The sequence below is a fragment of the Lepisosteus oculatus genome, chromosome 12 (assembly GCF_040954835.1).
Source record: "Lepisosteus oculatus isolate fLepOcu1 chromosome 12, fLepOcu1.hap2, whole genome shotgun sequence".
Taxonomy (NCBI): domain Eukaryota; kingdom Metazoa; phylum Chordata; class Actinopteri; order Semionotiformes; family Lepisosteidae; genus Lepisosteus; species Lepisosteus oculatus.
Genome location: NC_090707.1, coordinates 23,060,609 through 23,077,056, shown reverse-complemented (window position 1 = coordinate 23,077,056; position 16,448 = coordinate 23,060,609). Strand labels below are relative to the sequence as shown.

Here is a 16,448-nt window from a genome sequence, read left to right as displayed (position 1 = left end):
TTTGATATAAAATGGTTATATGCTGGTATTCTGTTTCAATGGATCTTAACCCATTTGGACAGTTATGGGATTAGTAGCTCAGATGCATATGCCACTGTCCATCAAGGTTAGATAGCATTGCTGTGTTAGTAATTTTAAAAAGTGGAGGAATGTCCCTCTGGTGCACCTTAGACTTGCTATGCAGCCTATGCCACACTATTTCCATGCAATATTCCCTTACTGGTGAAAATACCTGGTATTGATTATTTAACCTTTCGTACCTGAATGCAATGTGACCCATAACATACTGACCCATAACAAGATTTTATCAGAAACGTGTTTCTAAATGATGAAAAACAGAATAAGAATTATGCTGTGTAATATTTCACTTGCATATTGAACTATATTGCTAGTTTTTCAAAAGACAACAGTGTATGACACAGCTGTACTCCAGTAAGACAAAAGTTAAACTTCCTGCAAATTATTTTGCAATATTAATTTAATACATACATGAACTACCGTAGCTAAAAACAAAAGGTAAATATTTTTCATGAACTGACAGCCATGTGTCCTTGAGCACATTTTATTAGGGAATCTTATTGTTCTGTGCTTAGAACAAAGTGTCAGTGTTATAGCACTGGTGCTCCATCTGATACAGAATTGTTTTGTTATAGTGTGCTGTCTTATAAAAATCTGTATAATTGAATCACTTATGTTCAATCCCAGTAGATGTTGCTAATGTGGGGCATTATATTTACCATTTAAGATTTTTTGCCAACCTACCCCATGATTCCATAAAAACAGAGGAGACAATTCCAGTTAATTAGGTTGTGTGGGACTTTGTTTTATATCATTTGATATTTACTTGTCAGAGAAATTAAAGTACTTTTCTGCGTTCCTCATAATTAATTTAATCTGTTTGAGTATGACTTCAAATGAAAAAAAAACAAACTTTGTATATTATTAATTTACTCTCAATCTTTGTGGGAACAATAAAAAATATGAACTGATGCTTTCATTTATTATACACTTAATTTTGCCCCAAGGTCAAAATGGCAAGAGAATTGGCAAGAATTGCAAAAGCAAATTATTTCTGGACTTTGTTTGCTCATTTTAGTGAAGCATAATTTCCTGTGACAACAGAAAAACATCTGGAGCAGAAACAAGTATGGTGCAGCTTTTTGCTGAGAAATACAGCATATGGCTATAGACAGGTGGCAGCTGCAGACTCAGAAAGAAGATTTAATTTAAGGAATTCAATGAAATGAGTACTTTGTAGGCCACAATTACATAATACTAAAAATTAACAACATATGTCTATTATGCATTACAAGAGTGTCTTGCTTTCATTATATTGAATAATTATGTTTTGTTGTTTCACAAAATAGTCCATTTTCTGCAAAGCATCTTTGATTCTTTGAATTATGACTTTTCATTGACCTAATTCATAGCTGGCCCTTCTTCCCAGCAATGTCTCTGCAACAATACAGTAGAAACATGCAGTGTGTTCTTGTATTGTCATTAATCTATACTAGTTTTAGACTGTTTCCTGGACTACCTGCTCTTTTTTTATCATTTCTTTCTGTGCACTTTCAATTTTGTATACCTTTGGACTTCCCTTACTCTTTAATTATCAGTCTTTTATCCAGTGCTTATGTACATAGTATTTCATCTTGATCCCAAAACATCTGAAGGTGTTTTTAAATATACAGTATTTGGGAATGCAAGTACACTGAAATGCAGTGGCCTTGTCTGTGAGGTGCGGCAGCCATTATGCACCAAATTACGGTGTACAAGTCCAGGGTGGAATTTACACATGGGTTCAGCTTGCCATGGGAAGTTTATGACCACATAATCTGTACCTTAGCTGAACATCTCATTTTAGGGATGGCACCTCTTTTAGGATATTGTCACACTCAAAACAGGCATTGGTTTTAAGAGTTTGTTTGGACCAAAAGACCTATTCTTGCTGGGTAGCCAACACCATTTAGTGATTTTTCTTGGAAGTCTCCCCTCCCAGTACCGACCAGGACCACATTTACTTAGCTTCTGAGATCCGACAAGATTAGACAACAAGGTGATAACACTAAATTGACTAAAAGTATTGAACGAAATTGAAAAATAATGGTGCCAAGTCTGACACTGAATAAAACACAATATTAATCATAATAATCAGAGCTCTCAATGTCTGTTATAAATCTATATTTATAGATTATTTATATTATTTATTATATAGATATAGTTTATATCTATATAAACTACAAAGGTAGTTGTTACTACAGTAGAATAGCAGTGATCTGAGACTTAAAAATGTCTGTTGTAAAGCCATACATTTTATTTTTGACTTTTAGAAAAAAGCATAGTAACAATACAGTACAGTCCTCTAATACACTTAAAACTGTAGAGATAAAGCAGGACAAAGGAAAGTGTTTAGGGACAACATCTGGATGACCATATTACCTGGAGCAAGCAGAAAGTTTAGCCACTTCTTTCAAGATCTCAAGTTTCAACTTAAAATCGTACTGAGTAACTTCCCACTTTCTATGTACAGTAGATGGTTTTGTGTGCCTTTATAATAAACACACACCATCAAGCAAACAACAGCTGATTGCAAAATCTGAGACAACAGAACTGGCACCTGTGAGCTTTATAACCGCTTTATTTCTGGACACTTGCCAATACAGCTCCTTGTTTAATACTGTATAGTGAGATTAATGGAGACATTGTCTTAATCACCATTTGTGTCTAATTTCAAAATAGTCTAGTCGGATTAGGTGAAATGTGCTCTCAATAGTCCTGAAATAGCCTTGAAACTAAAACAGAATCTATAACATTGGAGTCCATTAGATACTTTTATTTTGCTAGTTAACACAAACATAATTTTCTGATTCTTGGTTTTGCTTTATTTAATTTTCAATTCTCAAATTAACTTAGAATGTTAAGGGGCTGAGTTTATACTTCTGAATACATTCAAAATGGTGATCCATTTGATCCATAAATATGGTCAAATCTTTTTTTTCCTCCTTGCTTTTCTTTTACCGGCATTTCTGTTTGCCTCTTCATTATTCATATTTACCTCTTTATAATTCATGTGTGCTATGTAAGGTCACCGGTTTGAAGATAACCCTGGAGTCAGGCGTCACCTGGTGAAGAAACCATCTCGCAACCAAATCACTCGCACCAGCAAAAACTCGCCTCCGACCTCTAGCCTCAAGAAAAAGAAAAAAACAGACCGGAAACCACATGAGGTGAGAGAGAGGCTCTGTGTTTCATTGGTTGTTAAAATGCTTGTGATAACTTCAGGTTCATCATACCTAATGACTGAATAGCAAATATTTAGATTTGCAATTTTTCAACATGAATTTCATAGAAGCATGGGAATTACTGTAACAATGGTTAATTAAGCAGGGCAAGTGCTTAATTTGTGTTGGTGCGTGACGAGCCTTATATCTGTCACCTTCAAGTATGGCAGTTCATAGTCTAGACTCCTCCTGATGTGATGTTTCAGTTATGAAAGTATTGTTTTGGAAGAATTATTATTTTTTCCATTCTTAGCATTACTTTATTCAGTTTACTCAAATGGTTCAAACAGCATGTTGGCATCTCTGGGATGAGCTATTGTTGGTCATTCATTTTCTACTTATTGGGCTAATTAGAGCTCAGCAGCTTTTCCATTGGATGTTAGAGTGAATGTATTCGAGTGAAATCGAAACAGGAGTGAGACTGTATTCAGACATTTGTTCTCTGGTTGCTTTCAGTTTGGATGCATTTTATATGATATCATTTTATAATATCTGGTTGTAAATGTACAGTACTATTATCTACTGTACTATAGGCAATTAGTTACGATAAATATAAAATAATATCACCTTGATTTAAGCCTTAACAAGTTTGATTTAAAAGAAGTCATTGCTTAAGCCTGATAAATTAAGCACTAAAAGGGGGGGTTATCAATATATCTTCATATATAAATTCATAACGTTTTGATTTCCTGTGGTTTGTTACTGCAAAATAGAGATGATTAGATGTTATTAAACTTGCATTTTCTAAATATACCACAGTTGCATTTTGTATAATATATCTCTGTCAGTTCAAAAGTAGAAAAGAGATTTAGAAATCTGATAGGAAAGAGAAATGGTTTGAATGAAAAACTTAAAAATGTTTTTATTATAGTAATGTTTTACAGTAATTTCTAGAACTAAAATAATCAAATCTAGATATACAGTATTTCTAACACACTCATGCTGTGAATGTGATCAAGACTGTGGCTGGCATCAAGTTCAAATACACACCTGCCATTTGCAAATTTCAAACCATAAGCTTGATTTCAGCCTTTAATTACATACATACAAAACATGTGTGAAGCCACAAAGTCTTAAATGACAAATATGATTGCATGCAGTAGGTAGGACAAAGTTTTAAATTCAGACAGATCCAGGTTTCTCAGGTTGTCTTGCCAAAAATAATGTATTTTTTTTAAGTCTTGCTAATAAATGCATAAGAATTCAGTACATTTTGCGAACAATAGCATCCTATTAATCTAAACTGGCCCTTGTTGATCAAACAGTTTTTTGATTCAGTTTAGCTTTACATAATATTGTCTTTAATCATGATGGCACAGTGGTGCAGTGATTAGTATTGCTTCCTTGCAGCATTGGGGCCCTGAGTTAAATTCTATGCCTGGGGTGCTATCTACATTGAGTTTGTTCTCCCTGTGTTTGTGTGGGTTTCCACCATGTTCTCCAGTTTCCTTCCATTGTCCAAAGATATACTGGTAGGTTATGTTGGCTTCTGGCAAAACTGGCCCTGCTGTGAATGTGTGAGTGTTTGTGTTTGTGTGTGCCCTGTAAACGACTGGTGTTCCATTCAGGATGTATCCTGCCTTGCATCCATTGCTTGTCAGGATAGGCTACAGATTCTCCACAGCCATGTCTTGAATAATGCAGTTAGAAAATGGATGGATGTCTTTATTCATTACAGTGATTAGATCTGCACAGCCCTTATAATAGATATCTTTCTTAGTAGTTCCCTTTGTATTGCTTTCCATTATTTATGTTTAATTTTAAGTGTTACCCATGAAGAGCATAATCAGAATTTTTTATTATCCTTAATTAATTATATAATTTAAGAAGGAAATAGGTGACCATTTTAAGTGCATAGAACATTTGTATTTTAATGTCCATAAACAAAGTCTGTTCTTTGGTTGTGTTGTCAGGTGTTTGTTGAACTGAATGAGCTGATAGTGGATAAGAACCAGGACATGCGCTGGAAGGAGACAGCCCGTTGGATCAAATTTGAAGAAGACGTGGAAGAGGAGACGGAACGCTGGGGCAAACCTCATGTAGCTTCCCTCACTTTCCGAAGCCTTCTGGAGCTCAGGAGAACCATTGCCCATGGTGAGGAGTAAACCTTGATTGAGCATGACCAGTTTTATTGCACTGGTTATGCTTTTCTGCTGAGGTGCTGTGAAATACACAAGTGTGTATCTCAAATATTTACAGTGCCTTGCAAAAGTATTCAGACCCTTCCTAAGCTATGAAATTACAAAACGATGCATGTACAGTAACACAGTGCAGGGTTTGAAGTGTTTTAACTTAAGAAAACATTTCTTTCATATTAATTATCCATTTACTTCTTTCTTTTAAGATTTTGCATTGTGTGGAGTAGGTGGTACATATACTGTAATAAGTGTCATAACTGCATACCTTAAAAAATGTGCAATAATCAATCTATTTGTAAGACACTGCATTTCCTCGGATGCTGCACATCCTGTTCTTATCATGTGATTTTTAAAAAGTGTTTTTTCCCAGAAAGAATGTTTCCTCGTGAGACCCAAGAATGATTTTTGAGTTTTCATATTTGACTAGGAGTTTTGTTTTTCTTAGAACAATCCTTTTGATAAATATTTTAGTGTTAGATGAATTATCTTTCATTAACCAAATACTGTACCTATTTGGAATCATCTCAGTCAGAACAAGGATTTAAAACCCAGGTCGGTGCTGATGTATCAGTAACAGAGGAGAACAGATTGGTGTGGGGGGGAAATAGTAGCATTAGCTTTGTTTTTGGATAAGTCCAAAATAAAATTATATGTTGTGGCATACCCAGGGTGGGATGTCACATCAGGATCTCAATAATAATTCAGACATACTGGGTTAAAGTATTTATTAATAATGCACACTTAACAACATACTGTACAGCATACAAGTTATGCTACATGCAAACTTACAAATAAGGCATCCTTGAAAACCCCAACATTGAACTCTTGTATAACACCTACAAAGGCCAGAAAGAGATTAAAGCTGCCTTCTAAACCAACAGAGTACGGCCTACAGTTAAATCTCTCTCTGTAAATCTGGATGTTACAAAATGAATAGGAAATATATCTCCCTATTATAAAATACATCCAATAATCAGGAGAGGCTGTTTTTAACCAAGGGATTCTTAATGCAGAAAATCTGAGTATCTAAAAACAACTGAATGGCAAGCCTCTTAAATCGAATCTGGTGTTTAAGGATGATCTTGACAAGGACCTCTCCACTTCTGTCTTCCTCTCCTCTCTCCCCTTTTCTCTTCTCCTCTTGTCTCCTGGAGCTGTCCTAAAGCTACCTGTTTTATGTAATGTTCCTGGACTGACAGTTAATCATTTACAGTGCCCACAACTTAATTAACCAAGGTAAATCAGATGATTCCGTTGATCCAGGGTCTCGCACCCAGCACAACTAAGTAAACATCATAGTTGCTCTGAAGGTTCTAGAATTTCAAACATTTATCCTAGCCAGATATTAATCATTGTATATACTGTATATTTTTAAAGACATTTTAATATTCACTTACAAAAACCATAACAAAAGAATGAAAGTTACTTTCATGACCTATAAATGTGTTTGTTTTTTTGTTTCATTTATCCAGGGGCTGTCCTGCTTGACCTTGAACAGACAACATTGCCGGGTATTGCTCATCTTGTAGTGGAAACAATGATCATCTCCGATCAGATCAAAGCAGAGGACAGAGCCAATGTCCTGAGGGCTCTACTTCTTAAACACAGGTAAAGAACACAGACCAATCTTGATCATTTGGCATTATACTTTGATCAAATCTTCTCCCAATCTCCTTTGTTCTAAATTGAAGATAGTTAAATTCTTTGCCCCATCTGTACTGTGCAGTATATGACAATCTTCTGAGACCTTGAAACATTCATTTTGTTCTGCTTTGATCTCTTTCTAGGCTGCAGTATCCCTTTTCTGATATTATAAAGCTTGACCATGCCTACCCTTTTCTCATTTCTCACTTTTATTCCGTATACCCAATCATTTGGTTCACTTTTTTAAAGAACAAAAGCTATTTATTGCTTCCCGGCATCATGGTGGACATTGAAGAATCAACAAACTATTCTCTTTCATGTGTAGCTTCTTGTAGTTCACAATGACTTATACATTATGAACAAATTCCTTCTACCTACAGTACATGGACACTTTGCAATAATCAGTGTCTTTTTGCAGTTCCTCTGTTGCTGTTTAAGTGACATCCAAAGTATACTATACTTTATACAGTGTAGTCTGTTATTGATTTATGTAGATCAATATTAGAAACAAAATTAAATAGATTCTATTCTATTTGTACTTGGATTGTTTTGGCCCACAAATCACTTGAATGGAAATAATCATGAACCATTACCATGTTTCTGTTTGGGTTTGTCAGTCCAAAAGTAGTGATTTGCACTAATCTGATATTGCAGATATCTAACTGCCAATTTGTTACAATTAACTTTTTTTTGTACATACTGTATGAACTTAGAGACTAATTTATAAAAACTGGGTTTGCTGGATCACTTTTTTGGATTATAACTTGTTCAGTCTTGCAGTAGTAGTGTCCCCATTTGGAACTTGAAAGCACAAACTCTTCTTTAGGAATAACGTTAGCTATTTCTCCACACTCTAACCAGTAATCAGTAATAAAAGAAACATAATGCTTAATTGCTGAAGCAGTTTTCAAAATGGATATTAAATACAGTATGGCAGAACATAAAATTGTTTTTGATACCAGTTTTTTTTGTTCGATGAGAAAAATGAAAAGAAAATAAGTCCTGTTCTTAGAAAGTCAGGACATTATTGGACACATTTGTCAGTACTGGAGTTCTTTGTGAAGGCTATTTTTTTACTGCAGTTGATAAACTTTCAGGAGGAAGACAAGTGCCCTGGGTTCAATTCGGGACCTCATCATAATACTTGCTTCTGTGGGTCTTTTGAATAGTGAATTTTGATATGTACTGCTTTGCTTTTTTGAGAAAACATTTAGCTTTGTTCTATTAAGTCATTTAATGCCATTCTCAATAAATAAACATTTGTTATGTACAGACACATGCATTTACATTGACCTCCTAAGAACTTTACTACACCACAGCCACACAACCAGTTAATAATAACTAAAATGTCCAAGCTTGTAAGTTATCGGCTATGATAAGATTACAGTTTGATGTTTACTAAAACTGATAGTACAGTACACTGATCAGCTAATTTTTATATTATAAATTTGCCAATGTTTTTTATGTTCAAAAGAATTCTGGTCTAAAGACTTTGTCTTTCATCGCATTCTTGTTGCTGAAAATAAGAGTGGTCACTTGACTTATCTTGACATGAGAGTGACAGTGTCAAGCATTCGAAGGAATACTTTTTTCCTTCTACCTGTACATCTTCCTGATTTTCACTTGTAATTTTATTTTTAATACGCATTTAATAGGTTTCTTAGATTTTTTCTTAATTACCTAACTTTTCAAGATGATAAATTGACAAGTATATCTGTTTTTTTCAAGAAACACAAAAAGCACTGTAAATGTGATTTTCCTTTGTATCTCCAAAATAATCAACTCTGAAGCTGTTTTCATTAATAAAATGGCTTACAGAAATGGCGAATCACCTGGAAAATATTGTAATTAAAAAAGTGATGAAAAAACAGATGATATGTACTTCATTTGTTATACTGTTAAATTATTCAACAGTTAAATACCGTTATTGAGTCACTATAATGCAGTATCCAGACAGATAAAGGCAGATTGACTGTCATGTATTGGCAGTGATATTTTTACATCAATATGACAGAGCAGATGGCAAGGTTTGTATGATCAACAGCTTCTTGTTTCAAACTGATGTGTTTTTACTCAGGTGATCATGCAGTTTTTGCCAGTATAATACCAAATTTCAGGCCTGTCTTTAAAAAAAAAATCAGCTAATTTTTTTCTGTTTTCTGGAAAGAGATAACATTGCATGAGAAAAAGAGAAGAGAGTGGAAAAACTGTCAGCAGGAATGAAAAGGGGTAGCACAAAATACAGATATTTTGTTTTCAACCTGGGGAAAAGTGATTACCATACAAATAAACAGAGAAGCTGCTAAAACTGAATAATTCTGTTGTTGCTTTTACAATTACATAAATTATTGATAAATTATATGAATGATTTGCTTTTTTTCATAAAATCTTCCTTACATTAAAGTAAGTATATAGTTCACCATGGTTTTCATAGAAATAAATGTACTTATTCAATAGTTTTACAATGGGAGTTACGAAACTGGTGAAAATCAGGGATTGATCGAGTGTTAAATCAGTAAGTAAAATAATTATTCATAACCTCCAACTTGTGTATGATTCCTACAGAATGTACTGTACCCGAGCAGTTGGTATAATTAGAAGCATGTGAATTCTTGGTTTTCTGGCACAGCTTTGGTGAAAAGAGTAATAATGCAGGCACACTTGGTTAAACAAATATTTATTATAATGACAAGATACAAACAAAGCATACAACACACAAGTTACACATACAGTATTTACAAACAACACATTTCAGAGGCCTAACATTCTAAAGTGGGGAGAACCACTTGAAACTGAATGTAACAAAGACAAAGGAACTGGTGGTAGATTTCAGGAGGAAAAAGGTCAAACCTACTCCTGTCTACATCCATGGGAATGGCGTGGAGATGGTGGACTCGCACAAGTACCTGGGAGTGCACATCGATGATAGACTGGAATGGTCTAAGGACATCGAGGCCATCTATAAGAAGGGACAGAGCCGACTCTACTTCTTGAGGAGGCTCAGGTCCTTCAATGTATGTAGTAAGATGCTACATACAGTATGTTCTATCAGTTGGTGGTGGCGAGCACCATTTTCTACGTTGTGGTATGCTGGGGCTCTGTGATTAGAGCAGTGGATTCTAAAAAGGCTGAACAAGCTCCTCAGGAGAGCAAGCTCTGTCATTGGGTCTGACCTGGACCCCTTGGAGGTAGTGGCTGAGAGGAGATTGGTGTCCAAACTAGAGGCCATCATGGACAACGTCTCCCATCCCCTCTATGACAAGCTTGTAGAAATTCAGTTCTAGTTTGTTCTTTGTGTGTTCTGGACTGTGAGTAACTCTTTTAGTGCACCCCTCACTGTACTGATTATATTGTATCTATTGTATAATTTGTTACATTGTGGCTGTGTTGTCTGTGTTAAGCTGCTGTTGCACTGCAATTTCCCTCACGGGATCAATAAAGTATATATCTAATCACCCAGAAAACCCCCCAGACGTCTTCTAAGTATGAAACTCTTAAATAGTGCCTACAGAGACCAAAAAATAGATAAGCTGCCTTCTACATAAATGTGATACAACCTGCAGTTAAATCTCTCTCTCTCTGCACCCCAAATGCAACAAAATAAATGGGATCCTATTTTTATCAGTGTAATTTTAGACACTGGTGTTCTGTTGCTTTATGACATATTGGAGGTCAATGATTTTTTTTTTTTGCATTTCACTGTTTGGGCAGCTTTACATCTTTATTATCATCTTAATTTAGTAGTAAATGATTTGGTGGGTGGATAAACTACTTCTGTCATCAACCAATGTTTAAATGTTTCAGTCACCCCAATGATGATAAGGATGGGTTCTTCCCAAGGAATCACTCAAGCACCAGCATGACCTCTGCTCAAGCCAGCTTTCATCACAACCACAACCACACTCCTGAAACCTGTCAGCCCCTGGTGGGGGAGGACAGAATTGAACTACATGATGCCAAATCTCAAGAATCTGAAAAAGAGGTACCCCTTTATGTGTTCGCTAGTTTAATGAATTTTCTTTCTGAAAATCTAAAAGAGGTAAAATGTTTGAGAAAGAACTGAATCACTTGCTGTCTTGCTGCATGAACTAAATTATTTTTTAAATTAGCATTTACAGTGGGTTCCTAATTCAGATAGCTAAAAAAACTAAGTCTTTGTAAAATTAGGATGCTTTTGATCTTGTTGAGGTACATGGTATCTTCATAGCTTGGTTACATATAATTAACTTAAAAAATGTTGTCAATACTTTGAATAAGAAAACATGTAGTTCATTAATGTAGTTAATATTTACTTGAATAATGAACGTAATTTTAGTTATTTTAGTCATTTTGTTCCCAATTCAGATTAAAGACAACTGGAACAGGCATGAGAAACTTAATTTCTTAAAAGTTAAATAAGATTTAACAATAAATCAGACTTTTTGTAATTCTTATTGTTTTCGGAGGTGTGTAATGTTGTCTATAACACCCTCTTTTCTAAATCATTTTTAGTTTTTAATTCACTGTGTGCTCTATTTTGCTGAACTGAAGCATCTCTCTCTTTCAATGGCTTCATTTGATATGCGGCTCGCTAAAGATTGAGCTGCTAAATTCAATAGGACCTCAAAAACAAAAGCTGTTTTGGTAAAATAATTATTCACATTTTCCTTTCACTCAGACATTGCAGAATTGGAAACTCATGTTTTATTGGATTGTTTTTGTTGTTTTTTTTTACATCAAAGAAATCACTTCATCATCATGGCTCTGATTTACATCGGAACAAATGCATAAAGCTTCTGGAAAAGATACCAGAGGATGCTGAAGCTACTGTGGTTTTAGTAGGTAAGCTGCAACTTTCCATAACAGAAGCAACTAAATTAAAATGGATGAAATTTCAATAATGGCTCTTGGTCATATTAAATGACTGTACTTTGTATATTTTTCTTTTTTCTTAAGTATATGAGAGCATGATGAAAGATGTTTTTGTATAATTTGATAGATAGACTCTTTCCATCACCACATACATGGTATTTCTAGAGTGAGGGCCCCTCTACCTCACCCTTGCTCTGGACTTACGTTTTAAAGTAAAAAAACCTGTTGTATCATACAGTAGACATCTTCAGTACTCTGACTATCCTGTTATCCCTAACTGTAGAAAAGACTGTCTCTTTAAACAAAATTAATTCTTAATCTGTTCCCATTGCTGCTCTTACTCAACCAATTTCTGCAGTACACATGTACACAATACATTTTAACTGTATGCGGTGCGGTGGCTCTGTGGCTGTGGCTGGAAGGTTGCCGTTTCGTATCCGCGGACAGCAGAATAATCCTACTCCGTTGGGCCCCTGAGCAAGGCTCTTGACCCCAGGGGCACCGTATAAATGGCTGTCCCTGTGCTCTGATCCCAAGCTTCTCTCCTTGTCTGTGTGTCTCATGGAGAGCAAGTTGGGGTGTGTGAAAGCACAAATTCCTAATACAATAAATTGTATATGGCTGATTAAGTGATCTTATAAGGTTAAAAATGAATGGAGGTAATTTGACCCTTCTGGGCCATTGGCGGCAGTTAGTCCCATATTGACGCAAGGATCTCATCCAGCCATTTCACGAAGGAAATCCAGGTACCAGCTTCAACCTTGTGGCTGGGTACTTGTTCCATACTCCCACAAACCTTTGGATATAGAAGTACCTTCTGTTCACATTTGTAAATACACTTTCACATAGTTTCCACTAGTCCCTTCTGGTTCATGTTGCACTGTTCAGTCTGAAGAATTCCTTATAGTGTATAGACTATAAACCCTTTGAGGATTTTCAGTACTTGTATGAGGTCCCACTGAAATGATCTCTGTTCATGACTAAAATTTGTTGAGTTCTTCAGCCTGTCACTGTAGGACATTTCCTTAACCCCTAGAATACATCTGGTTGCTTTTCTGTGGGCTTGAATACAATAACTGTTTATTGTATCACTTACTGTAAAAGTGCTTATATGGGTTCAGAAGGAAAAGGAGGTACACATTTATGCTCACCTCACTTTTTTTTTGCAAAAACCAAATCCCAGCTTTACAGCTCCACCTGGTGGTTACCTATACTACAAATGTCGAATAACTTTCTGCAGGGTGGGTCTTATGTCTCAGTGGCACTCTTGTCTCACTCTTGCATGTACAATGTCTCATGACATCTTTAGAGACAGTAAAGTTTTCCTTACCCATAATCATATTATTGGTCTTTGCAAAGTTTACAATTATAAATGTGTTAAAAAAATATTATAAAATACCAAAACAATACATTTTCCAGGATGGGAACGGAATGCTATTTCCTTTGCAAGGTTTAGGCTTTCCTTTAGGAATTCAATTAATAAATATTAAAATAATTTCTAACTGTCCACATCTAGTTTAATCAAAATTGTCCATGTGTACTGTACTTGAATCAAAAAAGAGAGGTCACAACAGTGCAAGAAGTAGAGTTCTTTTTATTTGAATACTATTTAAACTTAGTTAAATAGTTACACTGTTTGCGCAATGGGAATATTCCGTAGGTTTAAGTTAAAACACAAGCAAGTTGTTAATTATCATTATTTCTTTATTTTATAAGATGAATGGTTAATTATCATTATTTCTTTATTTTATAAGATGAATGCTGAAGATTATTGTATTGTTGTCTAGGCCCAATTCCTTTGTCTGCATTGACAATGGTCCCTTCTTATAGATGGTTAATGGTCAGATTTCTTATCCTCTTTCTTTGTGTTAGTTCTCCTTTTCTGCCTCTGTCAGTCTTGTCTTGTAATCCTGGCAAAACAGTGGTTCTTTGGTATCTATTTCTCTTTGTTTTTCCTTTTCCAGGCTGAAAATTGTTTACAGTTCATTCAATATTAGATCCAGATACTTAAATGTACATTTTAATCTAAACCTACTGTAATGTACACACAATATTAGTTTGTCCATAATCTATTAACTCTTTTCTAAAGCATTCAGGTGCAAATTAAATAAAGATTAAAAGCTGCAGCAATATTACTTACAGTTGGAAATAGGCATTGACCCAGGTGTCTGAAAGACAGTTGATCACTAATGCATTAGCTAGAATATGTACAGTATTGCATATGTAATATTGCAAGCTACTGTATAATACTTGTTTTATTTTTTTAAAGTTGACTTGAAAAACATTAATTTCAGAAAATGTTATTTCAGATACTTAAGACTAAATTACATAAACTAAAATATAAAATGTGTCCAACTACCATTAAACTAGCTAATCACATTCCCTAATAACCCTTGTTGATTTTATAATAATATTAAAAATCTGTTTCTAAAATCTTTACCCGCCTGAATACCATGTATATTCATTGTAGTTTATTTGTATGCTCCACCACAATGTAGCTTGTTTTAATTACATCACTTGAAATACTAAACAGTCATAAATTATTGTGTACATACTGTATGTGTAATGCAATTACTTCCTCCATTAAACGTAATTCATTTTTACACAGACTAATAACACAAAACCTTTTATATCCAAGTACAAATCATATTCTTTACAGTCTGTGACAAAATTTTGATTAAGAACTTTGTGAATTTAATTTTAGAATTACATTTGTATCTTGATTCTTTTTAAATCATTTTTACATTTACCATTTAGGAATATATACCTAAGGGTATTCACTGAAAAATCAAGTGAAACCTAAACATGACAAAAAAAAACACATTTTCATACCTTAAATTAACTCACTGAAACTTAGAATACTCTTGAGCTTCCTAAATGTTAAATTGTATTGTGGAAGCTCACATGACATTTTCATGTGATCAGGCTGCAAAGACTGAATAAGAATTTAATGATAACATCATGATATCATGAACATTAAGCTACCAGGCTGCCTATAGTCCTCTCTCAGACTGTGTCCTTTCACACTTCATAGGACCCAAAGTGACCTAGCGAGAGGGCTTATCTTCAAATACACACTTCACACAGTGTCTAAAAAAACTGCACAGAAGGAGCATTAACATCCTTCACAGAAAATGCAGCAGGAGCAGAACTGAACATGAATCAAGGACATATTACATATTAGGCTCCCTCATGCTTTTCTGGTAATTAACTCCACAGTTTAGGAGGAGCCTCAGGCTATAGTCCCATCTCCTGCTGCTAGGGGGGTCATGGTTGTTACCGTATACTTACAGTATGTTCATCAGCAAGAAACACTGTATAGCCCTCATTTAGAGATTGATTTGAGATAGGCAGCCTTAGGTGAGACTGAAGCTTGTATTGAATTTTGTTGCAGGTTGTGTTGAGTTTTTAGAGCAACCAGCTATGGCATTTGTGCGGCTGAATGAGGCAGTTTTTCTTGAGTCTGTCCTGGAGGTACCTGTTCCTGTCCGTTTTATCTTCGTGCTGCTGGGACCAAGTCAATCTAACATAGACTACCATGAAATTGGGCGCTCCATCTCTACTCTTATGTCAGACAAGGTACTCTTCTTTTCCCTTCTTCCTTTATAAAATAAAAGTAAAAAGATTTTTGCCAAATTCCAGATTCTTACCTCATCTTAGATGTACCATCAAAAAAGCTAAAACAGAAAACTAGTTTTCCTTTGTTGTAATCCATAAGTTTATGACATTATCTAGAACATGTATGTCTAATAAGTAGACACAGTAATTACAATTGATATATATATATTAGTAATAAAAGCTTTAAGTGTATTTAATTGAATATTCAAAAATCTGAATAATAATATCTAGTTAATAACCTTTGTCTTGGTACATTGTTCTCACCAATTTTTGCAAATTGTGGTTTTGTGAAATATTTGTTTTGAATTTTAAAATACACTACTGGGGGGAAAAACCTCGTCTTTGTAAATGGTCGCCTTGAGTCTTTGACTGCTTGCCTATTTCCTTTCACAGCATTTTCATGAGGCTGCTTACTGTGCAGATGACCGCCAGGATCTTTTAAATGGCATCAATGAATTCTTGGATTGTAGCATAGTGATTCCTCCATCTGAGGTGGAGGGGAAAGACCTGCTCAAGTCTGTGGCATCCTTCCAGAAAGAAATGCTGAGAAAGAGGAAGGAGAGAGAAAGGAAGAAGTCTATGAACATGGGGGCTGGGATTGTCCCTGAGACGAAAGGTAAGCTAGCAACTCACCATGTGCTTCAGATATGTTGGAAACATTTTTTTTCCTGATTCTATGCATCTTTTAAGGTTTCTCTAAGCAGCCAAAAGGGACTTTTGTGGGCATGAAAAAGGTTTGGACACAAATCAAGGCTAACTTCCATTCTCACAAATACTGGACACATCAAATTGCACAATTCTTCTATCATACCTGTCTAATTTTATTTTAACTAGGAACAATGATGGGAAATACAGGTGTGGAGGGGGATTTTGGTAGGAGGACACTTACATTTTATGTTTGTTTTTCCTATTTTTG

The 16,448-nt window shown here is 35.0% G+C and overlaps 1 protein-coding gene across 3 annotated transcripts in view; it reads left to right on the top strand.

The window, feature by feature from the left end:
* Window positions 1-16,448, top strand: part of slc4a3 (solute carrier family 4 member 3) — a 92,017-nt gene that overhangs the window by 55,833 nt on the left and 19,736 nt on the right. For all 3 annotated transcript variants that reach the window (XM_015359277.2, XM_015359278.2, XM_015359279.2), the window contains 7 exons: window positions 3,085-3,227; window positions 5,195-5,375; window positions 6,892-7,027; window positions 10,868-11,045; window positions 11,785-11,884; window positions 15,309-15,493; window positions 15,926-16,148. In XM_015359277.2, coding sequence (XP_015214763.2) covers window positions 3,085-3,227; window positions 5,195-5,375; window positions 6,892-7,027; window positions 10,868-11,045; window positions 11,785-11,884; window positions 15,309-15,493; window positions 15,926-16,148 — 1,146 coding nt within the window. The remainder of the gene's footprint in view (window positions 1-3,084; window positions 3,228-5,194; window positions 5,376-6,891; window positions 7,028-10,867; window positions 11,046-11,784; window positions 11,885-15,308; window positions 15,494-15,925; window positions 16,149-16,448) is intronic.